At 46.6% G+C, this 26,806-nt stretch overlaps 4 protein-coding genes across 7 annotated transcripts in view; 1 reads left to right on the forward strand and 3 right to left on the reverse strand.

Moving 5' to 3' along the window:
- The window catches only part of LOC106814356 (CUGBP Elav-like family member 2), a 30,745-nt gene extending 10,253 nt beyond the window's left edge, over positions 1-20,492 (forward strand). Inside the window, exons 1-8 of one of the 4 annotated variants that reach the window (XM_014818668.1) lie at positions 4,443-4,641; positions 6,638-6,697; positions 8,310-8,339; positions 9,059-9,178; positions 10,153-10,290; positions 10,957-11,100; positions 11,930-12,059; positions 15,902-20,492. In XM_014818668.1, the coding sequence (XP_014674154.1) occupies positions 4,632-4,641; positions 6,638-6,697; positions 8,310-8,339; positions 9,059-9,178; positions 10,153-10,290; positions 10,957-11,100; positions 11,930-12,057 (630 nt within the window). In that variant the 5' untranslated portion in view covers positions 4,443-4,631 and the 3' untranslated portion in view covers positions 12,058-12,059; positions 15,902-20,492. Of the gene's footprint in view, positions 1-4,442; positions 4,642-6,637; positions 6,698-8,309; positions 8,340-9,058; positions 9,179-10,152; positions 10,291-10,956; positions 11,101-11,929; positions 12,060-15,901 lie in introns of those variants that run through there. The other 3 variants (XM_014818665.1, XM_014818666.1, XM_014818667.1) reach the window with 3 other exon arrangements.
- Positions 20,493-21,147: 655 nt separating this feature from the next.
- LOC106814355 (Krueppel-like factor 2) lies at positions 21,148-22,903 on the reverse strand. The gene has a single exon (XM_014818664.1). It carries the CDS (start codon positions 22,900-22,902, stop codon positions 22,564-22,566), a length of 339 nt encoding a protein of 112 aa, XP_014674150.1. The 5' UTR covers position 22,903; the 3' UTR covers positions 21,148-22,563.
- LOC106814353 (formin-like protein 20) lies at positions 22,902-24,134 on the reverse strand. Its single transcript, XM_014818662.1, has 3 exons — positions 23,943-24,134; positions 22,984-23,502; positions 22,902-22,928 (listed from the first exon to the last, which is right to left on the reverse strand). Exons 1-3 carry the CDS (start codon positions 24,012-24,014, stop codon positions 22,902-22,904), a joined length of 618 nt encoding a protein of 205 aa, XP_014674148.1. The 5' UTR covers positions 24,015-24,134.
- A 598-nt stretch (positions 24,135-24,732) lies between these two features.
- The window catches only part of LOC106814354 (mutS protein homolog 5-like), a 36,138-nt gene continuing 34,064 nt past the window's right edge, over positions 24,733-26,806 (reverse strand). The window contains exon 25 of the mRNA XM_014818663.1: positions 24,733-24,746. Coding sequence (XP_014674149.1) covers positions 24,733-24,746 — 14 coding nt within the window. The remainder of the gene's footprint in view (positions 24,747-26,806) is intronic.

Here is a 26,806-nt window from a genome sequence, read left to right on the forward strand (position 1 = left end):
TGCAGCGCGGTTTGGCGCCCCTGCGCTGTACACCACCGCGCATGCAGAGTGCGCGACCCACCCACTCGCTGCAGTGGGAGACTAACCACGCGCTGCGGTATTAAGAAAGGAGAACACCTCGTCGCCCCGCCGAAACCTGACCGAAGCTCACCGGACAGACGCAGGGTCACCGGTGACGGCTCGTGCAGAGAAACAATCGGATTGCACGCACCCGCGCACGCACGCACGCACGCACAGAATCACGCAGCTCACTCCGCATAGGTGAATGGGGCGATTGTGCTGATACAAAGCTTAGGGGCGGTTATCTTACTTTACAGTTAAAGGGGATTTGAGCCACAGTAAGCTAACAAGCGTGGGTGTTCTAAGAAACGTACGCAGATCCGTGCCGATTACTCTAGAGCATCACACACGGTGTGAAAGGGTGGGTGACGGCTCCTAACGGGTAGATACCTCATATAGCGGAGTCGTTTCCCACTTAATGTCATTTATGGTTAGGGTTAGGGTTATGTATATCAATCATCAATCATTAATCATTAATTCAATTAATCATTAATCATTTAATCATTAATCAATTACATGTATATAAAAGTTGGGAACACTCCTAATGGAGCGCTAGCCACACGTGACCCGTTCGCATACAAGGAAAAACGAAAAGATACAGCACATCTGAACATATCACACAACATAGAATATTTATAAGAAAAAATCATATCGATTCTCGTAGATATATTTTCCCGTAGCGAGACACACACATATATATACGGCTAGTTAGCAGCCGTGCCAATCCATCCATTCCACATACGCGCGGGCGCAGGTTTTCCCAGTAGAAAGTGGAAGTTAACGTGCACGGTTACGTGTACGAAGAGAAGCAGAGGTCGGGGAAAGTCACCGGCTAGCTAATTTCAACTCTCATCAATCAAGTGAGTGAGTGGACACAGCCAAGCACAGCACGGCAGCGCAGTCAATTACACACAGCACGGCGGCAAAACAACGTTAGCTCTAACCCGCAACGTCTACGTCGATTTTACGTCATGATCGGAATTTCAAACCCCCGCGCCGTCATTCGATACACGAAAAGCAGTCGGCTATTATTCTCCCCCCCCCTCCTCTCTTGCTCGCTTCTCGCTCTTACGTAAAACCAGGATATCCTGATTAACGTACAGACGGCCAGCCACGAACATAATCATATATCTCCAACGTGCGTTGCATTACAGAGTAATGCGAGTGATACCAGAGAGCATAACTACGTTACTAACGGCTCCGAATATATAGCAAAGCCACAGACATGAAGACATAGAATAACATGCCCACACAAGCGGGAGTGAATAAAAAACAACATAAAATACAAACAAACAACAACATTAAATCAACAACGGAACACAACAACAACAGAATAACAACATTAAATCAAACAACACGACACGGAGGAGCGAACAAGCATAAGCAACAACAGATTAAGATGTGCAAGCAGACGAAGCACTCGGTGGGAAGCAACAACTAAACAAGCAACAAAACAGAACACAGAAGGCGAACAAGCAACGAACAACAACAACTCACAAGAGACTGAGAGGACAGACGCCAACACCCAAAGAAAGATGGAAGAATAGAAAACTAAGGATTCCCTTGTTCTTCGGAGCTCCTCGCATACTACGGTATAGTGATGGATGTTCGTTCGTAGCGATGGGCGGGTATACAATCAAGACCTTTATGACATTAGCGGGGTCACCTCCATAAAGGACGGGCACCTGTCTATAAAGCAGACACCATCTCAGCAATGCTTTTAGAGGACGTGAGCGCGATGGTGAAAGCCCCACGTGATGAAGAAGCAGGCCATGGGGAAGGACGACCATTGTCAGCTCCCTTTTTTTTGGGCGAGCGCAGGTGTGGGACCGTATGCACCTATTAATCGTACTAGGTCTACTGGAAAGAGGCCATCGAAGGAGGTGGAAAGCGACGGCGCAGCGTTAGCGTTGCTATAGAGCGATGTGCCGCCCGCGCTACATGTAGCGGCGAACACGTACTACAGTTATATTTACATGCAATGTTTAACTCAGTCACCTAATGCGACTGAGCCAGCACCGTTTCCCCTGAGACGCAACGACCGCACAGACACAAGCTACACACACAGATCAAAGAGCACATACGCTAAACAGGCCAGAGCAGGTATAAAATACGCAGCCGCGTAGGTGAAGCTGTGCATTAACTGCTGGCAGCAGAGGAATGGAAGGAGGCTGAAAGGCCAGCGCGACGAAGTAGGAAGAGCAAAGCACAGAGCGTAATTAGGCACGGTGGGAGATCTCCGATAACAGTACAGTCCAGCGCTGCTATGTAATGTTTTGCGCTACGGGACTTACTAAAGGCGCAACTTACGAACAGCGAGTGTTATGTAGATAGAGGTTTGAGATATTAGTGCGACATTCATCACGGGTTGGCACATTACGTGCTAGCATAAGCACTCTGGCAGCTCACAGGCTGGTGCACTAGTAAACTACAGAGGTTGCGCTAGCACCACACAGCAGTCACAGCGGCTGGTAATACGTAGTGCTACAGAGGGTTGGTAGCACCACACCTGCATCACGGACTGGTACACTAGTGCTACAGAGGGTTAGTACACCACACTGCATGCCAGACTGGTATAGGCTAGTACTCACAGTAGGCGTTGGTATACAGCCACACGCATCACAGGTGCTGGTATACTAGTAACTACAGAGGGTTGGTACCACCAGCACAGGCATCGACAGCGACTGCGTGGCACTAGTACTACAGAGGGTTTGGGTAGCACCAAAACACAGCATCAATAGGGCATGGTGCACTAGTACTACAGAAGGTTGGTAGTGGTACAATACAGAGCATCATAGACTGGTATACTAGTACTGTAACATATGATTTACAGATGTTACATAAATTAGTTCGAGTCGCGGAGTAGCGGCTAGAACTCCGGTTGTGTTTAGTGTAGTCTATGTAGACAGAGCGTCGCGCACTCTTGTGCGGGCTACATTGATGTTATATTGGCAAGACATGGTAAACGTGTTTTCAGGTCGGGCATTTCACTACGGTCATTGTGAAATGGAGTAGGACGCCGTTGTGGGAGAATGGGTGACATGTGCGCCAAGATGTAGGGCGTTTTTTTTTTTGGGGTAATATATAGAAGAGATTTAGAGAGACGCGGGTGAAAGACAGGAGATGCGCCATTATCTCTGTTGCAAGATGTAACTATACACTGTGTGGCAGATCATTAAAGTTAATTCAGCTTTAAATTTAATACACAAGTTTGGGTTCCTTCTTATTTGACAACATCGAAACTTTAATTCAAGCGTTACAAGTACTACAGCAGGGCTTTGTAAGCACTATACTGGCATCATAGCAGATTGATACATTAGTAACTACAGAGGGTTGGCTCACACCACACGACGCAATCACAGGCGGTATTACCTATCACTACAAGACGTTTGGCGTACACCACACAGCATCACAGACCTGGTACACTAGCTACTACAGAGGTTGCGCACTAGTTACTGGCATCACAGACTGGTACAACTAGTACTACAGAGGGCTTGGCCACACTAGTCACTGCATCACAGGACGGTAGCACTAAGTACTACAGAGGGTTTGGCACACTAGTAACTACATCACAGGCTGGTATACTAGAGTATAGTACTACAGAGCGGTTGGTAACACACAACACTGCCATACACAGACCTGGTACACCACTAGTGCTACGAGGGTTGGCACATCTAGTACTGACATACAGCACATGGTACACTAGTACTACGAGGGTTGGCACACCGTAACGTACTCGCATCACAGACTGGTTTACACTAGTACTTCTGTAGTGATAGTATCCCAGCCTGTGATGCTGTGTGGTGTACCAACCCTCTAGTACTAGTGTACCAGCCTGTGATGCTGTGTGGTGTACCAACCCTCTGTAGTTACTAGTGCACCAGCCTGTGATGCAGAGTGCTTATGTAGCACTAATGTGCCACCCGTGATGATGTTGCACTAATATCTCAACCTCTTCTACATAACACTCGTGTCGTAAGTTGGCTTAGTAACGTCCGTAGCGCAAACATTACAAGCAGCGCGGATGTACTGTATCGAGGTCTCCCACCGTGCTAATTACGCTTGTCTTTGCTCTTCCTCTTCGTGCTGGCCTTTCAGCCTCCTTCCTTCCTCTGCTGCAGCAGTTAATGCTCCAGCTTCACCTACGCGGCTGCGTATTTTTATACCTGTCTGGCTGTTAGCGTATGTGTCTGTCTGTGTGTGTAGCTGTGTCTGTGCGTGCGTGCGTGCGTCTCCAGGGGAAACGGTGCTGGCAGCGCATTAGGTGACTGATTAACATTGCATGTAATATAACCTGTATCGTGTTCGCACGCTAATGGTAGCGCGGGACGGGCACATCCTCTACAGCAACGCTAACGCTCGCTCGCTTCCTCCTTCGATGGCCTTTCAGTAGACCTAGTAGCGATTAATAGGTGCATACGGTCACACCTGCGTCGCCCAAGGGGAGCTGCAATGGTCGTCCTTCCATGCTCTTCGTTCTATAGTGGTGGTTTCACTAAGTAACTGTCTCTAAAAGCATTGCTGATGGTGTCTGTTATAGACAGGTGTCCGTTTTATGGAGGTGACCGCTAATGTATAAAGGTTTGATTGTATACGCCGTAGAACGAACATATCTATACCTAGTATCGGGAGTGAAGAAAAGGGAATTTGTTTTTTATTCTTTCCATTTTCTTTGTTTGGTTGTTTCATGTCTTTGTTGTTGTTGTTGTTGTTGTTGTTGTTGTTGTTGTTGTTGTGTTCGTTGTTGATTTAATGTTGTTGTTTGTTGTTGTTGTGTTCGTTGTTGATTTAATGTTGTTATTTGTTGTTGTTGTGTTCGTTGTTGATTTAATGTTGTTGTTTGTTGTATTATGTTGTTTTTATTCACTCCCGCTTGTGTGGGCATGTTATTCTATGTCTTCAATGTCTGTGCTTTGCTATATTCGGAGCCGTAGTACACGTAGTTATGCTCGTCTGGTATTACTCGCATTACTCTGTATGCACGCACGTTGGAGATATATGATATGTTCGTGGCTGGCGTCTGTACGTAATAGGAGATCTTGGTTTTACGTAAGAGCGAGAGCGAGCAAGAGAGAGGGGGGGGGGGAGATAAAGCCGAGCTTTTCGTGTACGATGACGGCGCGGGGGTTTGTAATCCGATCATGACGTATCGACTAGACTTGCGGGTTAGAGCTAACGTTGTTTTGCCGCCGTGCTGTTGTAATGACTGCGCGCGGTGCTGCTGGTGTGTCACTCACTCACTGATGAATGAGAGTTGAAATCAGCACCGTGACTTCCCGACCTCTGCTTCCTTCGTAAACGTAACCGTGCACGTAACTCCACTTTCTAATGGGAAAACCTGTGCCCGCGCGCTATGTGGATGGATGGATGCACGGCTGCTACCTAGCCGTATATATATGTGTGTGTCTCGCTACGGAAAAATATCTACGCAATCGATATGATTTTTCTATAAATATCTATGTTGTGTGGATATGTTCATGATGTTGCTGTATGCTTTCGTTCCTGTATGCGAACGGTCACGGGGCTAGCGCTCCATTAGGAGTGTTCCCAACTTTTATATCATTAATGATTAATGATTAATGATTAATGATTAATGATTAATGATTAATGATTAATGATTAATGATTAATGATTAATGATTAATGATTAATGATTGATAATCCTAACCCTAACCCTAACCTAACCTATAACATAACCCTAACCATTAATGACATTAAAGTTGGGAACACTCCTAATGGAGTATCACCCGTTCACAGAGGCTCGTCACCACCTTTCACCCGTGTGTTGATCTCTAGAGTTAATCCGGACGCATCTGCGTACGTTTACACCCACGTGTGTTACTTACTGTGCTCATCTTACTTGTAAAGTAAGATAAGCTCCTTACTAGCTTTGTATCAGCACAATCGCCCATTCACCTATGCGGAGTGAGCTTGCGTGATTCTGTGCGTGCGTGCGTGTGTGCGTGCAACCGATTGTTTCTGCACGAGCCGTCACCGTGGAAACCCTGCGTCTGTCCGTGAGCTTCGGTCAGGTTTCCGGGGCGACGAGGTGTTCTCCTTTGCTTAATACGCGCGCGTGGTTAGTCTCCACTCAGCGAGTGGGGGGTCGCGCACTCTGCCGCGGTGGGTGTACAGCCAGGGGGCGCCACCGCTGCAGCCGCCGCCATACCGGTTCCTTCTCGCTGGTGTTGTGTCAACGAAACTTGTTTGCCGTGCGCGAGAAATATGCGGTGTTTGGAGGGAGAGAGAGAGAGAGAGAGCAAGAACTATAGACTGAGAAAGAGTGAGAGAGGGAAAGAACTATAGACTGAGAAAGAGTGAGAGAGGGAAAGAGAGAGAGAGAAGGAGAGAGAGGTGAGAGTGAGAAGGAAAGAGAGGGGGAGAGAGCGAGAGTGAATGAGAAAGGAGACGCAGAAGGAGTGAGTTGGCCGTATCTCGAGTGACCGTACAGGGGTGGGCGCGGAGATTGATTCTCGGAGGTGGACCGATAGTTCTCTCGTGTATCATGCATGCGAATCGAAGCCGGCGTTTTGACGTGAATGTGTGAGTGCCTGACTGAGTGTACTTGTACCCACCAGATGGAGGCACCAGTTTAGCCAGTGCAGGGCCCGACTGGAGGGACGGCTACACCACTGCAGGTATATCTGTTCGCTTTGGATAGCTCAGCCGCTCATGCCGCTGCCGTAGTTTCAACTCTCACACCATCTAGAATCGCCTAACAATGCATAGCTGCCCGGCCCGCCACGCCGACACGAGTACATGTGTGCCGACAATGCATGCAAACGTACGAGCTTAGCTTTCTAGAAAGATGTGTTGATGCTGATCATGACAGTGACGGCGATGGCGATGGTGACGATGACGATGTAGATGATGATGGTGAAGACAAAGCCGACAATGATATTAACGACGTTATTGATAAAAATGATAATTAAAGTGACGACGGTGACAGTAACGACGACGATACGACTAAATTCACGTGCGTGCGTGCGTGCTTGCGTGCTTGCGTGCGTGCGTGCGTGCTTGCGTGTGCTTGCGTGTGCGTGCGTGTGCATATGTGTTCCTCTTGCGGTGTGGTAGGTGTAGCGTAGTATTGCTACTAGCACTTCCATATGATTTCGTTAAGTAACCATGTAACCGTTGGCGAACTGTGCAGACGTTAAGTTGGCGGCATTTCTGCACGGTTCCTCTCTCAGCTGCACTCAGTAGCGGCACATCTCACTCTCAGTAGAGGTGCTTCTTACTTACGTGGTTTTGGAAGTTTTGTTGCCTGCTTTGTTTTGTTTACGTTACGTTTTGACTTTTTTTCTAGGAACTAGAACAGTGCTACTAGTAATATTCTTCTTTTTTAGCATTTTTTTCGCCTGTCTACGAGATGGCATGGATGATATCTTGATGGATATACATGTCGAATAACAATCTACGTCTACAATCGAATAGTGCTATGCATTTGGTGTCTTGTTCCTCCCTGACCGTGTAGCTTATATGCGTCTGAATACATGTGCGTGCGTGTGCGTGCGTGAGCTTACGTTCGTGCTTGTATGTGTTCCTCTAATGTAAATGTGTGTGGTCTTTCTTGCAGCTGTAGAAATTTACACTTCGCATTACATATCGCTAATGGCATTTCCACATTCCTGCTTATAGCTGTAGTGCTGTAGCTTTTTGGGAGGCGGGGTGTTTACATTCCTCGATGGTTACAGACGTCTGCCACGTATCTATCCTGTGGCAGGTTCCCACAGTTTGGAACATTCTGGAAGAATTAATCCATTCCGTTAAATTATCTTCCGTATAATATCCTTGGATCATTCTGAAAGAAATACTCCTTTCCAGTACATTTTCCGTGTAAATATCCTTGGTGAAGTGTGTGAAAATGTTGTGTCATTTTCTGAGTAATATCCATAGAACATTCTGAAAGAAAGAATCCTTTCCAATTTAATTTTCCGTGTAAATGGCCTTGTAGCATTCCAGAAAAAGATCATCCCTTCCATTTTATTCTCTGTGTAATAGCTCTTGGTAATATCCATAGAACTTATGCAAAGGCCATCTTTTCCATTTCCCTTTTCTGTGTAATAGTTGACTATTTGCACAGTCAGCAATGCTAGCTGATGTAGGTTAGTTAGGAGGGACAATATCGTTAATGGCGTCGCTGCATGCGCGTTTCTTAGCGGATATAACACGAGTAGACGACAGTGGGCAGTGATTGCTTGGTTTTAAGCGAGAGCACTAAGTCGCTTTTGTTTCTGTTGCATGCAGTGCCATTCCTGAAGGCTCACTCGATACCCGGTAAGCCTACATATACGCGCTAGCAGTCGCCTGTTGTCGTAGTCGTGTCGTCGTGCTGGCGTTCTGTGGCGTACTTGCGCTTGTTTTAGTCTTTGTTAGTGGGTTCTGTCACTGCTGTCTACTTTGTGAAGATTTTACCGAGTTGTACGCAAAATACCCATCCTATGTGGCTATATAAATTGCACATGTATGTATGTTTACTGGATAGTTGGTTCAGTTAATGCCTGGTAGCTTCTAACAGATTCCAAGTATCATATATATATATATATGTATCAACCGTCAACGTGGACCTTGCAAATTTCTGTTAATGCTTCTTGCATTGTTCTATGATACCGTGTATACGTGATTGTACTAGTAATTCGCCAATTTATTACATTAATTATTGGCTGTAAAACTAACCATATATGTATATATATCTGATATATATACACTGTGCTGTCTTGTTTACTGGTGATGGATGTCTAAACTAAATCCATGTTTGCATGCATACAGTATATTCTGTCTTCTATATGTAAATATATATATATATATATCCTATCAACTATCTACTACGAACTATTACCCCAGTTTCACGGTTCTTATAATCGTTAAACGAACCTCATTGCATCCGAAGCCGCTGCATGGAATCCCCCGCCACCGCTGCACGTGCCGTAGGTGGCGCCGCCGAGTCTAACGATGGGTCGCGGGTTAATTTTTGTTTCTTCTATCGTCGACTGCAGGCAGCCTCGGCTGCGCGACGACCTGCCCCAGCACGATGTCCGGCACGGCCGCGCTCACAGGGTCCGGCTTGTTCACGATGAGCGGACTGCCCGTCGGAACAATGAACGGCAGTGCACTAGGTGAGAGCTTGCACGTGCACACCAGGTGGCAGCACGTGAGGGACGCGTGGCTGCGGGGATGTCGGATGCGCTTGAACGTTTACTACGTTGTGGAAGTGCAAGGGGTGCTTTTATGAGATGCATGTATAAGTATGTGTTACATAAATACATGTATACATGCATACAAAACATACATATATACATGCATACAAAACATACATGTTTAAATGTATACGACATATATATTTTTACACATACAAAACATACATGTATATATGTATACATAACATACATGTATATCAAACATAAATGTATAAATTTATTTGTACGTTGTCACATGTATTTATGTATACATGCATATGAAACATACATGTATACATGTACACAAAACATACAGGTATATATTATGTATATGTAACATACATGTATACATGTATACGAAGCATACATGTATACATGTATACAAAACATACGTGTATACATGTATACGAAACATACATGTATACATGTGTATGAAACATATGTATACATGTATATGAAATGTACACGTACACACGTATACAAAACATACATGTACACATGTGTCTGAAACATGTATATAAATGTGTATAAAACCTATATGTATACATATGTCTGAAACATACATGTGTACATGTATATAAAGTGCAATATACATAGACAAGTATTTCGCTTAGTATAACTGCATGCAGAGAAAGACGTTCAGAGAGAATATTGAAGCCACTGTCTTATTGCTATATCCGGACTGTGATGTGAAAACCCTTAAAGAAATAATCAAGCTCATACTGTAGCAAGTAACTGGCAATTGATTCTGGTCTGAATAACCACCTGAAATCCTGAAACCTGAATAACAGAGTAATGCAGCTGATCGGATGATAACCGAAATGAAGTATTGCTTTCCTCGTCACAGGTAAATCTAGCATCGAGCGTGCGTCGCTATTCGCTGAGCTGCGTTTCAGGGTCTCTTGTGTTGACAGGTACTACTAACGGCTCAGGTATGGATGCGCTCAGCCAGGCATACTCAGGGATGCAGCAATATGCAGCAGGCTTTCCAACTTTCACCCAGCCCAACGTGCAGCAGCAGATCCAGAGCGCGTCAGGCAAGCAGAGTGAAGGTATTTCTCTGTCTCTCTCTCTCCCACTCTCTCTTCTTTTGGTCTTTTGGTGGTTCTCACTCTCCCTCTCCCTCTCCCCCTCCCTCTCTCTCTCCCCCCCCCAACATCTTTCTTGCCAGCTCTCTCCCTGCCTTGGTCTGTCTCTCGTTCTCTTACTTTTTCTCGCTCTCTCTCTCTCTCTCTCTCTCCTCTTCTCTCTCTCTCTCGTCTCTCATCTCTCCTCCTCGTCTCTCCTCTCTCTTCTCTCTCTCGTCTCTCCTTCTTCTCTCTCTCTCTCTCTCTCTCTCTCCATCTTTTCTCTCTCTGTCTCTCTCTCTCCCACTCTCTCTTCTTTTGGTCTCTCTCTCCCTCTCACTCTCCCTCTCCTCCTCCCTCTCTCTCTCTCTTTCTCTTTCCCTATCTGGGTCCCTTTCTCTCTCGCTGTCTTTCTGTCTTGCTCTCCCTTTTCTTTATTGTTCTCTATTTCTCTTCCACCCTCCATCTTTTCTCTCTCTGTCTCTCTCTCTCTCTCTCTCACTTTAACTTGAACGCCGTACAGCGCGGCTGTGTATCTTTTGAACATTATTATTTTATGCACATGGAAGGAGCCGGCCTATTCGTCTACTGCCTCCCACCTACCACCTCTTCTCCTTTTTTATTCGGCCTTCATTTGTGTCTTTAACACAGGTCCGGAGGGAGCAAATCTGTTCATCTACCACCTCCCACAGGAGTTCACCGACCAGGATCTGTGTCAGACCTTCCTGCCCTTCGGCGTTGTCCTCTCGGCCAAGGTGTTTGTTGACAAGCAGACGAACCTCAGCAAGTGTTTCGGTGCGTGCATCAGTCGTCTGCGTCGCTCCCCTGACGCGGCGTCGGCAGGATTTTCTGGTTGCCGTAGTGACAATCCTTAGCTGGAGTAAACAAGGCCCTGCAATCATACTCTCTTAGAACGTCTTCGGTGACTCGCGTATCGTTTAGGAACAAGACTCCTGATTATTCAGATTGCACTTTAGCATGTCGTCGCTACGATATCTAACTATCTTGTTCATTCCGATTGATCGAGTTCATTGAGCATTACTCGTTGAGTCTTCCAAGTTGATTTATCCAGTTTTAAATTTTATAGTTAAGTATTACTTGGTTGTCTCGCCCATCGAGCGATGCTGCATGGCACCGTGAAATGCGCAATTCTTCTGAATGAGGCGAACACGAATTGCAATCAGTTGTGAAGGGAGAGCTTTGTTAATTGTTTCTTATTTACTTTTTAAATCGATTTCCAATTGTTTGCATCATCCGTCAAATATTAAATGCTAAACCTTGAATCCGACATGTTTTCCAATCCACTAAAGTATCTTCGTAATTGATCAACGGTTAGTTCTTCGATCGTCGATCGGTTTATGCTACGGGCGTGCGATGATGAAATTTCTACCGATTCTCAACGTGAAGATGTGTCGTGTATCTGGCCAGTGCCTCAATGTCGCTAAGTGAGGATGCTTCCTTAGTTCTACGCATGCTGACGATGGCAGCATGCGGTTTAGCTGAGTGAGGATGTTTTCCCAGTTCTATGCACGCTGCGATGGCAGCTCGTGGTTTAGCTGAGTGAGGATGCTTCCCCAGTTCTAGTTCTACACACTAACGACGGCAGCACGCGGTGTCGTTTCAGGCTTCGTCAGCTACGACAACCCCGTCTCCGCGCAGGCGGCCATCCAGTCCATGAACGGGTTCCAGATCGGCATGAAGCGGCTGAAGGTGCAGCTGAAGCGTTCGAAGGAGGCCAGCCGGCCGTACTAACGGTGGGTGTAGCCTCGCGCCGCCCTGCCCCGACCACTCCTATCAATCCTCCCCTCCCCCCGACCCGAGTCTGGTGTCGCCTCGACGGTGCTATCTGCGTGAGACCTAGACGCGTGACCCGTGTTTGACCCAAGGTCACCTTTGCGTGATCCACCGTGACTTTTACGTGAAATGATATGACCTTGATGTGAGCCAACATGACCTGTATGTGATTCAACGTGACCTTTACGTAACCGGACGTGACTTGTATGTGAGCCAACATGACCTGTATGTGATTCAACGTGACCTTTACGTAACCGGACGTGACCTTTATATGACCCAACATGACCTGTTTGTGACCTGACATGACCCTCACACGATCCCAGCACTGCGTGACAAGAACACTAGTATGGCGACGACGATGCGCGTGCGACGTTTACGACGAGAATTCCGCCGTCAGTTCACTCCATCTAACCCATGCCTCCGCCGTGCGATGCCTTGTGTTTCCCGCATCGGACCGGGGCAGACGCCGGAGCCATCGGCAGCAGACCTCTTTTCCTATGTAAACAGGGTTTAGGTCTGAGCTGTGCGGTAGTGTGTCGCAGGTAGGTTGTGTTGCTGTGTCACTGCCCGGGCAGGCGGTCCGTCGCGTCGCGAACTGTGGCGACAGCGGAACGTCTAACAGGTTAATTGCATCAGAAGTAGATAATAGGGAAGGAGTGTTACTTCAATAAACAAGGGAAATTCGTCATTTACTAGCTTTAGAATACCTACGATTTACTACGCGTAACTCAACCAACTTGAGCTCAAATCGTACACACTACATTCGCCTAGCATCATGCGAAATCGTTTCCTCGTATACACCCGCAATCCGGAGATACAGACTAAAACGTACGAGTCGATTCTCCATTCTGTTCCCAGCAAACCGAATGTATAACCCGCCTAACTTGAAACAAAAGGCAGCTACTAACGACTCTTGCGCACTCTTGTGCCCTCGGCGATGCGGTGTGGTTCGCTGGGAGATTGGAGCTGGAGCTGCTGCTGATTGCTGTGGGCGTGCGTGCGTGGTGGGCATACCAGCTGTAAATAGGTCAAAGATTAGCTCGCCGAGTGTTGCGTCGATGTCCAATCTCCCAGCGAGCCACACTGCATCGCCGAGGGCACAAGAGTGCGCAAGAGTCGTTAGTAGCTGCCTTTTGTTTCTAGTTAGGCGGGTTATACATTTGGTTTGCTGGCAACAGAATAGAGAATCGTGTCGTACGTTTTAGTCTGTATCTCCGGATTGCGGGTGTATACGAGGAAACGATTTCGCACGATGCTAGGCGAATGTACTGTGTACGATTTGAGCTTAAGTTGTTTGAGTTACGCGTAGTAAATCGTAGGTATTCTAAAGCTAGTAAATGACGAATTTCCCTTGTTTATTGAAGTCACACTCCTTCCCTATTAACTAATTCTGATTGCATGGATAGCAGGTTGGTAACTTACAGGTAGGAATGGTTGACACGTTAATTTCATCGAACAAATAACATATTAACTCCATGGAATGGTTAATGGGTTAATTGTGTGGAATGGTTAACACGTTAATTTCATTGAATGGTTGACATATTAACTGTGTGGAGTAGTTAACATGTTAATTTTATGGAATGGTTAGCATATTAACTGTGTGGAATAGTTAACATGTTAATTTCATGGAATGGTTAGCATATTAACTGTGTGGAATAGTTAACATGTTAATTTCATGGAATGGTTAGCATATTAACTGTGTGGAATAGTTAACATGTTAATTTCATGGAATGGTTAGCATATTAACTGTGTGGAATATTTAACATGTTAATTTCATGGAATGGTTAGCATATTAACTGTGTGGAATGGTTAATAGGTTAATTGTCTAGAATTTTTAATAAAGTAACCTTGTAGTTAACTTTTGGTAACTGTATGGAATGCCCCTAATCGAGTAATTGTCTTATATGATTAAATTGTTAACTATATAGAATGGTTAACACTTTGATTGTGAAGAATCTTGGAAATATTAATTATGTGGAATGATTAACAGGATAAAAGTATCGAAAGGTTACTAGATCTGAAATTGTTACCAGGGTGAATCTGTGTAATGCATGTTTAGCAGGCTGATGAGTTGGAGTGGTTAGAAAGGTAAATGAGTCAATTAACAAGTTAGTTATGTTAAACGAGAAAAACAATGAACAGCAGACGAATTGTAGGTCTTCTGTAACCAAGCAAAATGGCAGGTAAGTTTAGTAGATACTAGAAATTAAGAGAATATACAGGTAAGTTTGTCTCAATTATTGCTGAAATCTGTGAATATCATTGCTGCTTATCTTATGATGTATAATGAAGCCAGCAGTCTTGCACATCACAGTTATGATTGCGGTTACAGTTGTGATTATAGGTACAGTGTCATTCTAATGTGCAAAGCACATGGACATTCGTAATGGTATTAATATCGCAAAACGTCTGTGCATTGTCTGAGTTTAACTATATTTTGACTATTATGGCATTTATTTGATCTCAACAACACGAACAAACTTCTGATGAGTTTAATAAAGTTGGTAAAAATTATATTCACACACACACACCAGAGATCACAGTATAAAGCAGGCGATATTGTAAATATTGAGTAGAAGTGACCATTCGGTTGTTTCCAAAATGCTGCTGTTGCTACCTATAATTGGCACCAATGCTGGTCGAATGTAAATTAAGTAAGAAGAACTGATGTATGTGTCATAGGTTAGCAGCTGCCATTTGATCCTGTTAATACCGGCCAGGTAAACAAACATCAGTCAGTAATGTGATGCAAATCAACACGCATGAAATCACCTATGCCTTTTACGCACACATTTGTGTACATGTATATACATATATATGTATATATATATATATATTTGTGTACATATGTATGTATATATATGTATATACACGAGTAATTCTCGGACCATTGTGGTGGTGTCTGTTAGTGTGTGCACGCACACCATCACGTTGTTGTTACCTGGGTGGTTAGGAGGCTTGTCTGGTCACGATTAGAGTATAGGCGTGCTTGTCATTGAGTTTGACTGTTCTGACTTATTTCTGTCTTGCCGTCCGTTTGCAACCTTTTGCGTTTGTCTGTCGTGTTCTGCTGTCACACGTGATTGAGTAGCACGCGGATTCACACGACGATCTGTGTCACACGTGATGTCACACGCGATGTCACACGGTCTCGGCGTCACACGGTACGACGGGTGTGTCAGTGTCACAGTCTGGCTCTGCACCTCGTGTAGGATTGTGTGACGCAGCGTGTTGGACGTGTCACATTATCTTACGTGGCCTGCTATCACACGATGCTGCATGGTCCTGTGTCAGTGGGCTGGTGTGACGCGAGATTGCACGATCGTGCGTGCTCCAGTGTCACATGGTGTCACTTGGTCTAGTGTCATACAGCCTAGTGTGGTTCAGTGTCACATGGTGTCACATGGTCTGGTGTCATACAGGCTAATGTGGCTCAGTGCCACACGGTCTCACGTTGTCTGGTGTCATACAGGCTAATGTGGCTTAGTGTCACACGGTGTCACATGGTCCGGTGCCACAGTTTTACGTGGTTCGGTGTCACATGGCGCCACCTGCATCTCGTGTGAACACAGTCTCGTGTAATCCGGTGTCTCTGAGTCTCGCATTGTACAGTGTCACGTGGTCGGGTGCGCAATCCCGAGTGTTCGTCCCGCTGTCACGTGGTCTCGTGTGTTTACATGTGTTTGCGCGCGTGCGCGTGCGTGTGTGTGCAGTGAGTTTCATTTATTTTTCTATGGAGCTGTGGAGTAGCGGTTGTGCAGGGAGTGGGTGCTAACGCCGTGTTTCCCTGCGTTCTCTCTAGGTGTCTCTGTCGTTGCTAGCTGTTCGTCTAACCACGCGTTCCTGCATCGCTGTCACTGCGTCTCTATTTCTCCACTGTGTGGCGCTGCCGTGTGCGGCTCGCCTTCGCCGAGGACTGTCGATTTGCACGGTGCGTCACCATTTTTGTTTCTAGATAACAGCCGTAGACATTTGTAGCTTCTGTATGTGTGCGGGCGCGAGCGCGCCCCGAGCCGCCCAGCAGGGGGGGTGGGAGGTGAGACCGACCTCCCGACCGTGCAGCGGTAACTAACCGTACATGCCGGGACGACCGGTCGCCCGTCGGACAACCCCCGGCGGCGGCGGCCCGGGGCGCGCGAGCGCAGACGGCCGTATTGTGCTGACTGGTTCCAAGGCTGTCGAGTTTGCTGTTGTTTAACATGGTCCCCGCCCGGCGTGTGTGGCTGACAGGTGGCGCCACGTGTCTGACGACCCTCGCGGCCGTTGAGATGCGTAAAACAATGGCCTGCGGTCGTGATGTCGGAACTCGGATATGGCAGCACGATTTCTGTAATTAAGTTAACGATTAAATTTCAATAATTATTAACGATTAACATTTTATTGATGATTTCTTATTCCTCTTTGAGTATTTAATAACTATTAATGGCAGTTTAATAAAGCTGATCACGATCGAGGATACTATAGTTGTCACTCGAACTGATCTCTCCCAGTATACTGCGGTAACACGTGGCGCCCTCTTCCTAACAGTGGCGCCCCCTTCAGCCGACATGCCGTCGCGGCGGCGCGTGTCGCATATACCTCAGTGTCGCACACGTTCAGGGCAGCTCTGTAAATACTGATTCGTGTCTGGTGCTGTTCACGTGCGATGACTGCTCTGTTGTTTTTCGATGACACGCCGATGGCCGGTTTGGCGGCGCGTGTTGCTTTCGAATGGCGATTGCCCCCATGACCTGGTTGTGCTTGCCTGCGAAGGTAGGTGTGTTAGAGAGAACGCTAGCGGGTGTGTAGTTTTTTTTACGAGAGCCTTGCGCACTGTGCTGAGCAGCAGCTATCATGGCAACCTAGATGCACACATCGAGTTCATTTAGAAGTGATGAGGATTGATTCACTGAGTGATTGATTATTTGGTTTGTGAAGCATCGTACACTGATTGAGAAAACTCAATACTATTTGGAATCATCAAACAAACTTATTTTTTGCGACTATGAATAATTGAGTGATTGATGGATAATTTGGTTCTGTAAGCATCCTTTAATCAAGAAAACTGAATACTATTTGGAAGTATCAACCAAATGTGTCTCTTTTACGATTAATAGTAGTATGTACCTATAAAATAATAGTATCTACCGAGGTGGGTTCTGTTATTTCCTTTGAGTTTCAATTTGCAATATTCAAATTATTATTATAGTGTTATATTATTGAAAAGTCTGTGTATCAGTAACTATATTCTATCTTTATTTTATTATGAACTATATGATTTGGAAGGATAATTATACATATACATGTGTGATACACATGTAGTCAGTATTATACGAAAGCAGATGTATATTGTACTATCAAGTTATATATCAACTTGTGCCAAATTAATGATGATCGTTATATTTTGGCATTTATGTGAGAAAATTTAAATCACTGGGACTATAATATATTTTAAAAGTATATTTTACTGTATTTAAGTATTAAAGTGGTGTATGATATTAATATCATTATGGCTAGAAATTAGTTTTGTGTCTAGAATCATATGTTATACAAAACTCACTAGGCGGTAGAGATATAGTTACGTAAACCAGTGTCACCGTATACTTAAATGCTAGTTACCCAAATCAGCTCTGTGCAATTGTGCTGTTCGTATCGTAACCTTCAGGTGTTTATTGGTCGTGCGTGTCACGTGGCGAGAGAGCCGGCTGCTGGAATTGGCTGAACTTGACTACCTGTAGCCATCGGTGCTGTGTGTGTGTGTGTGTGTGTGTGTGTGTGTGCGTGCGTGCGTGCGTGCGTGTGTGCGTGCGTGCGTGCGTGCGTGCGTGTGTGCGTGCGTGCGTGTGTGGCGGGGATAATAGATCGAAGAACTGGCGGTCGGAGGTCTTATGTCGTGCGATGACCTAATGGAGTGTTCTGGTGTAATACCCCCAAAATCAGCAGCAAATATTTGGACATTTTCTCAGCTGCCTGTAAATCTTTTCAGTCGTGGCATTACTCTTTTGTTAGTTTAACTACTAAAGACGAAGTCCGCGGGGCGTAATTCCGCTTCATAATCGAGATGAACCTGAATTTGACGGTAATGAATGAATAAAATTTCTCTAATGCCGTTAATTTATATAAGACGATTAATCACGAAAAATTCATGCTAACGATGTAAAATATACACGTTACACCCCATCAAGACCCTCCTGTGATAATCATGCACGAATGCCTTGGGTGTAATGTTGAGTGACAAATTTCATTGTGTGTCTTTTGAGGGGACGAGATGCGAGTTGGTATGTATGAGTGTGTGGGCGAGAATGAGCGTTGATAGCTTACAGCTGTGTTCAGTAATCGATTGATAGCAGGGCGAAGTGAGTTTTGTGTGACCATCTTGGAAGCGTGAAGCCATGTGACCAACGACATTGTGTGTGCGTGCGTGCGTGCGTGACGGGCTCTTATATATTATGCACTGGTTATGATCACCTCGCTCATTGTAGTATTGTGGTTGTGTTATCACACGCACACGTTATCATTGTGAATTTGTGTCATCACACGCGCACGTTATCATTGTGTTTGTGTTATCACACGCACACGTTATCACTGTGTTTGTGTTATCATACACACGTTAACGGTGTGGTTGTTATAACACAATATAACATTACGGTTGTTTAATCAAATGCGCGCACGTTAACATTATGGTTAACATTATCTTTTTTGGTTGTGTTCTCACGCACGTGTTATCATGTACGGGTCACCGTTGTGGTTGTGTTATCACACACGTGCAATCTGTTTGGTTGTGTTATCACAGACACGTTATTGTTATAGTTGTGTTGTCACATGCGTGTTCTCACGTACGGATTATCGATGTGGTTGTGTTATTATTCGTGGCTGTGTTATCACGCACGTGGTGGCGCCACTGCTCACGTTTCGTCGTGTGTTAGAATGTGAGCTCGGTCGCCATGGTTACTTGGTTGTATACGTGAACCTCAGGAATCGCTGTCTCATAATGTATTCATTCGTGTTTGTTCACGCCGTAGGTTCTTCCCTTTTCCGCCGCCACCCTCTGCCATTGTCGATGCCTGGCACGCTCGAGCTCTTCCATCCTACGTCGTCACCCGCCGTTATTCACGTCGGGATGTCGCGCTTTTCACGGTCTTCCCGTAAGATCGACCGGCGGTCAGTCTGTATGGCCGCCGCGTCCCTTGTAGTGGATCTTCCACTGATATCTCCTCACGAGGTCATCGTTGCTCCAACTTTTTATAACTGTCCGTCGATGACGATACGTAGCTATCTGTCTATATTGTTCACGTGTCGTGCAGTACACTACAGTAACGTGGATCGGCGCCAGTGCGGTGGACATATAACTCTACAGTGAGTGATTATCAGTCAGGTCATACAGCTGCCAACATTATGGTGCAGAGATTTCCTATGTTTAGTATATCAGACGGGGAAGCTTCGTAAGGTTTCTGTCGAGTCGCAAGGCTCGTAGGTATCTAATGATATAGGGGTATAGATATCTGCATAGTTTATGGTCAGACAGTGGTTTGTGAAGCGCTGCATCCTGGCTCTTGATTTGTTCGGAGAGAGGCTGCGGTAGCGACGCAGCTGACAGCTGTCCTCTTGTCGTCACTGCAGGAAAATTGTGAGCGCCATCGTGTGTTAAAGCTAGGAAAAATATTTTTGATGTCAAGCCTAATGGTGATGATGATGATGATGATGATGATGATGATGATGAAGAAGATGATGATGATGATGATGATGATGATGAAGAAGATGGCAATGGTGATCTTTTTTTTCAAGCGTTGTTATCAGTTGATGGAAGTGACTGAAGCTATGCAGTGTGTTGCCGTTGTGGTTGACATCATTGTTATGCTTGCAAAAATTAACCTCAGAAAGGTCAGCGGCCGTCAGCCCTCAAATGTGATGGTATTTATATATACATATATATGCGTACGCGTGTACGTATACATACATATAAATGTAAATATACATACGATACGAGTATCGTACGATGAGAACAATATAACTCGGCAGAAGATTTTGGGTTCATCATCAGTATCTCTCAGCTCTTCAGATTGTTTTATCATATGCTAGGTCGCAAGTATAAGCCAGAAATTCCATACCCTATACCCTACCTTACCACACCACACGACGCCATTTTCTCACAAAGCCATCCGATAAACTAAGAGCCTATATAATTATATATATATATATATATATATATATATATATATATATTCTGTCTTTTCTCTGTCATGTAATTGCAGGAATATCATCAGTTTGTTAGACTACGCTAGCACATTCATTGTAATTGTATTATATAGAAAGAGGTAGTATAAAAGATTATATAACCAAAGTAATGACATGAAGTGAATTTTGTTGTCACAATCAAGATCATATTAAAACAATAAACCTAATATTGAACAATCTGTGTAGTCTGTGTTTTCATCTTCTCTTGAGAAGTGTTCAGAAAAAGTGCCAGTGTGATGAACCCATACCTCGCTAACACATAATTCCCCTTTTAATGTTTACGCTATGTTATGGGGCATAGTGTTTATGTCTGCCCGTTTTGTATTAACAAGGCAAATAATGTGATCCCATAAAATAATTTGTTGCAAGATCTGGTACTCCTTTACTGCTGAGCTTTACTGGCGTAGTTTCTCTCAGAAATGTGCTGCCATCTATCGGCGGAATATTTCATTATTTTGGTCTAATATCACTCGAATAAGCCAAAATTCGTCGCGAGTGCGTTGGTAAAAAATACTCAAAAAGATTTCCCATTCAGTGACCACTATGTGTATACTACGATAGAATTAGTAAAGGGATCTCTTAGGATAGCGTGGGAAGATGACAGGGTTTGGGAAGGTGAGATGAATGAGAAAGAGGGTGTGAATGTGAGGAAGGTCTAAGGAGTGAACGAAGAAGAGATGGAAGAGAATATAATTATAAAGGAGGAAAGAGGGGGTAAATGTGAAACTGTGGGATCTGTATTATCGTGAGTAACTAGCGTGTGTGTGAGCGGTACGTATTCAATCTGTGAGTTGCGTCGTGTGAATGTGAATGGATGACAATCAAGAGCAGATGTTTTCGCGCAAAAGTATCAAATGTATTCGGTAATTCTCAACACTTCATATAAAATATATACATTGACGTTATCTTACAAAAACTTGGCGTAGTTCACTTACAACGCGGTAAATATATACCTACTTGGATGAGAATATCTCAAAACATCAGTATACATCACTATATAAACAGCAACAGTATAATAGTAAATGGCTAACAACGATAACAATTCTTTTTCTCTGGCATATACACAGTATACGCTTCACGCATTCTAATTTTGTACACTATATATGGGACATCACGTTCAACGTGGCACACCGAGTCTCTCTTCCCAACAACTGACTAATAATCCGCAGATCTAACGCCCGTGCCATCACCAGCAGGCCACGCGTATTCAATAGCACCTCTTGAGTTCAAACGACGCGCAAGCAGCTCAATAGATGGCAGCACTAGTGCACGAACGACCTTCGACGCTCGAGCGAAACGCTTTGAACGTCACCAGAAACATTCTAGCAGACTTGCCGTGTTATATATCACATGACCGTAATCATTTCGAAAACATCCGTAAAAAATCGTGAGCTACTTGGTTCGGTCGCTGGATACCGTAAGGTATATCACCAGATTCGACACGGGGGTCTCTCCCTGTAACCGGGATATATGTGGAATAATCACTGTGTCACGCCAGGAAGACCACGTAACGGCCGCTGCTGCGTATCAGCAGCGGAAACTCGCGGATTTACTCGCGTCAGAAATCTCACAGGCTCATTTATCGCGCCAGCACGCCGTTCGTTCTTGTGCGCTGCACCCCGGCGCAGTAGCACTAGCTTACGCAGAAGCAGGCTGTTCCATCCTACGCATTACACCCATGCCCAATACCAGTTCTGTGGGCATGTCCGCTAGCAATGGTGACTCATGGCGGTCGGTGTAGATTTCGTTACACGCAACAAAGTTTACTGACACACGCGAGCTGGTAGAAACGCGAGTGAATTGTTTACTTTTGCCTGCCAGGGTCACCAGTGACCCCCCTGTCTCTTTATATCTCTCTACATACGTCATGCAGTGACGAACAAACGTCATAAAGCTTACTCAAAATTAAGAATCTCTCTCTCTCGCTCTAACAGAGGCATGCCAGATGCCTCCTAGGCTACTGCTAAAACAAGCTATTGCCAAGCTAACTCTACCAAGACCGCGTGCGTCAGGTACGAATAAAAACAAAAGAATAACGATAAATCTAAATAAGTTGCATCGGTAAACTCTAAAAATCAACGATAATAACTTTTCTCTCCCACTTGCACTCGAGGAGAATGCAGGGGAAACTACATGCAACCGACTATCACGCGATACTTACACGGGGTTAAAAATTACACCGGACCGCGACGATCGGCGACGCCGGCGACGCCGACCGTGTCCGAGCAGCGCTGGTGGCGCCCTCTGTCCTCACACGGTCACGTGTCGCTTCATGTGCAGCGAGAGGTGGTCGGAGCGCGAGAAGGCGCGCTCGCACAGCTGGCACTGGAACGGCCGGTCGCCCGTATGTTTGCGGTAATGTCGCGTCAGCTCGTCGGAGCGCGCGAACTTCCAGCCGCATCCCTTCCAGCCGCAGCAGTACGGCTTCTCGCCCGTGTGCGTGCGCAGGTGTGCCTTCAGGTGCGAGCTCTTCGTGTACGTCTTCACGCAGCCCGGGTACGCGCACGTGTGCGTCGTCACGCGCTTGCGACCCCAGCCGCGTCGCGCCGCCTTGCGCGGCTGCGGCGGCGCCGCCTCCAGCACGCCCATCAGGTGGCACTGCTGCTGCTGTTGCTCTGACGGCGACGGCGCCTGTGAGGTGGCGCACGGCTGCAGGTAGGGCAGCGCTGCCGGGAACGCCGGCGGCACGAGTTGCCGTGGCAACGGCTCGGGCTGGTGGCGCCACCGCATGGCCGGCTCGCACGCGAAGCCGTCCTCGAGCTTGATGTCCGGGATGTCGACGAATGCGGACTGGAAGTCTGGGAGGTACCCAGGCGGGTCGGTCGGCCGCACGGGCGACTGTCCCGGTGCGGTCGTGCTGCAGCAGGCGGCGCCCGCCTCCCGCTTGACTGACACGTCGTCAGCGTAGAAGCTCGGCTCGGCCTGCCCCATCATGTGATTGAGAATGAAGTCCAGGTCGAGGAGCCCGTCTATGGTGTCGTCCGAGGTGGTGTCGGCGGTGGGCGGCGTCGGGCAGTGAAGCGAGTAAGGGCTCTCGTCGCCAAAGTGCGAGCCGGGCGACGTCGGGCAGTGCTGCGAGTATGGACTCGGCGTTCCCGTCGAGTAGCCGGGGCTCGACACCGTGCCAGGGTAAGGCGGCGGCGGCGGCAGCTCCCTCTGGTAGTGGCATGCGTCAACGTCGTGCCACATCTGTAAGCGAGAGAGCGTGTGGGTGGTGAGCGTGGGTTCGTCCCGCGGGGTGGTGGGGGCGGTGCGCGCGCGGTCCAGACGTGTGAAGAACAGACTCTCACGTTGTCCTGATGTATTCTACGCTCACTACTGTATATATGTGTACAACATACAACTAACTATATATGTGTGTGCGTGCGTATGCATGCGCGTGCCCACAGGCACTTGGAACGTCTCAATAAAAAAATATAATGCTAAATAAATACGAAAACTATTTACTACCAAAGTCTTATTAATGTTTCTCTACTCTCATTCACCTATTATTGCCAACAATTTCCTGTAATTCCGTAATTATCATATAACGCACATTTTTGCACAAGTATATAATGATAAACACAAGCATATGTGACGTAATTCATATACTTCACAATTCATAACTGGGTATAAATAAATGCACGAACCTCTTGCAAGCTCTCGGGCGAGTTCAGCTGATTCAAAAGCTCATCGTGTAGCATCACGTCAGCGGCTGACATTGTCCTCTTCTGTTATTACTGTCCTCAAAAGAAGGTCTAGCTTCCTTCGTTACGCATGTATCGCGCGCGATGGTAAACTTTAAATCGATAGTTGCTACCAACTCGGAAAGCGCTCTCTCAATGAATGCTGTTCTGATATCGTCCGGGAGTCATATCGGGCGCGCCGGCCAATCACAGCGCGTTGCTATTTTTAGCCGGGGTATATAAGCACGCCGAGTCTTCGGTTCGCAGTAGAGCGATTGCGAGCGAGCGAGCGGTGCCCACGCTGCTCGCGTTGCTATCTCGACTGCTGTGTACGTAGGTTGCTATGTAAATAACTACTTGGCAGCGCGCCATGTCGCGTCTGTACAGGTTTTCCCGCAGCGTGAAAAATGAGGCCGACGCAACTCTCCGTCGGTAAACAAACAACCGCTGAGTCACCTCATAGGTTCTGCATCCCGCAGTTAGTACGTGCCTGCGTGCGTGCGTGCGCGTAAATATGTATGTGTGTGTGCGTGCGTGCGTGCGTGTGTGTGTGTGTGTGTGCGTGCGTGCGCGCGCGTAAATATGTATGTGTGTGTGCGCGCGCGCGTGCGTGCGTGCGCGCGCGTGAATGTGTGTGTGTGCGTGGGTGTGCGCGCATGTGTGTGTGGCTGGATCACTTGTTACGACGTATATCACGTGTAAGATAACAACGATTTTTTTAATAATGATTTATTAATCATTATTCCCTAATCCCTTATCGTCTTTCTCCTGCGCATGTGCACATATCGAGCACAGTCATGTATCACACCAAGAGCGTATAAAGAAGGCTTCTTTATACGCTCTTGATCACACATGTATCACTTTGGTCTTACATAATGCAACACACACCATGTTGGGTTTTAGTTACGTATCTTTAGTTCCCGCTTAACTAGTGTTAGTACCTAACCGTGTTAGTAATTAGTTGAACTAATCTTCGTCTAGTATTTAATTAAGATGCAGACCTGTAATGGCACTGCACATGTACGTGTACATTACACGAGTCAGACCTAGGAGGAAGCGTGTTTGAGAGGGAGAGCGGCCGACTCTTGTACGTCAACCTTGATGCAACTGATATAGATGCCTTCGGGGGGTTGGTCGGTCTACCAAAGACTGCTAATCTTTTTTTGTCGTTAACTCTTTCTTTAATTGGTTTAGGTTTGCCGTGCATGCGGTGGCAGCGTGGTCGATTCGGCGGCATGGGCTTGCTGCGCGCTTGCGCCCGCAAGCACGTGCACTGCCGTAGCACCGTGAGATTAGCACGTGCGTGTTTTTACTCGCCATAGCTGAGTGTCTACTACATACATCAGCACGTCGCTGTTCACGGGCAGTTATAGTTATACGCGTGCGTGCATAACCGCGCACTTACGCGCGTGCATAACCGCGCATTTACGCGCGTGCATAACCGCGCACTTACGCGCGTGCATAACCGCGCACTTACGCGCGCGTATAACCGCGCACTTACGCGCGTGCATAACCGTACAGTTACGCGCGTGCATAACCGTACAGTTACGCGCGTGCATAACCGTACATTTACGTGCGTGCAACGCGCGTGGATAACCGCGCAGTTATGTGCGTGCGTAATCGTTCGGTGCGTCCGCGTACCAGTGTCACAATGTCACCGGTTCACCTGTTTGCATAGGTTTACGTAATTACGTGTCTTAAAAACCTTCCGTGCGCGTCAGCACAAGTTCTTGTGCACCGGCAGCCCACAAAGTTTTGCGCGCGGAGTGACGTCACAGCAACAGCCGATAAAATAGTTGCACTAACGCATGTGGCGCTCGTAATTGCATGGCTCAGTGCGCGTGCGCAGCGAGGAGTAACGCCGATGTGATGGCATCCCGTAAATTGTCTTCCCTGGGGAGAGAGGGAATCGGTTTCTCTGTGTTACTGCGGGGAACCTTCGAGGACCTAACGATGTAGTATCCCCCTAAACGGCGGATTTACTGCCGGGTAGCGTATGGGTGGAAAGGGGAGAAGGCGGGGGAGTTATACGCATGCGCAGGCGAACATTACATCATCCACTGCCCATATGCGCAGCGTGCGTGGATTTTGAGCGTTGAGTTAGAAGTTTTTGATAGCGGTGGTATCAGTTTTCGCGTTTCACCCCCCGCAGCCCGCCTGGACTCACCGCACGAACATGCATACATATCATCAAGAGCATATAAAGAAGAAACTTTCTTTATATGCTCTTGATATCATCAGTGATATCATGAGCATGTGTTCATGGGTCTACCACGATCAAGCATTGCTGTCGCAGGGCATTCAACCAGAATGTAAATCGCTGTATCCGCGTACGTGGCTGTACGTTCGCCTACGTAGCGTAGGTAAAGCAATGCTGACAAAGATTCGCCGAGTCGCTGTGACAATGGGCGAGCGGGTTGAATAATTGTAAACCGCGACTTGTTACTTCGAATCTCGCGTGCCGACGATGACGTAGACTAAATCGTCGAATAATCGAGTTCCAGGTATGGCTCGCGCTCGCCGGCTTTGTTACAATGCCGTGACGTCGGAACAGAATGCGTGCGCCCCCACGGCCGCCCACGCGGCATTCCATAGTATACGCGAGGACAAAACGCCAGCCTTGATATCGTTTGTGCGTGGGTTGCTGCGAGCGATTGTTGTTAAGTAATCCACTCTCTGCGTGCGTGGGCGTGCGTGCGTGATCGTGTGCGTGCGTGATTGTGCGCGCATGTGTTTACATATGAAACGCCCAACACTCTAAGCCCGTATCAAACACTCAACACGTCTATTGCACGCCCCCTATAGGTCCCCAGCGACTATATATATAT

Source organism: Priapulus caudatus, unplaced genomic scaffold (genome assembly GCF_000485595.1).
Source record: "Priapulus caudatus unplaced genomic scaffold, Priapulus_caudatus-5.0.1 Scaffold911, whole genome shotgun sequence".
In the NCBI taxonomy this organism is placed as follows: Eukaryota; Metazoa; Priapulida; class Priapulimorpha; order Priapulimorphida; family Priapulidae; genus Priapulus; species Priapulus caudatus.

Bases quoted from the DNA above. Each gene is read 5' to 3' on its own strand.
- LOC106814355 (XM_014818664.1), bottom strand. From the start codon at position 22,902: ATGGGCGTGCTGGAGGCGGCGCCGCCGCAGCCGCGCAAGGCGGCGCGA.
- LOC106814353 (XM_014818662.1), bottom strand. From the start codon at position 24,014: ATGTCAGCCGCTGACGTGATGCTACACGATGAGCTTTTGAATCAGCTG. The intron at 23,503-23,942 runs GTTCGTGCATTT...TCTCGCTTACAG, and splicing joins CGCCCGAGAGCTTGCAAGAG to ATGTGGCACGACGTTGACGC. The intron at 22,929-22,983 runs GCAGCGCTGCCC...CGTCGCCGTCAG, and splicing joins TCGTGCCGCCGGCGTTCCCG to AGCAACAGCAGCAGCAGTGC.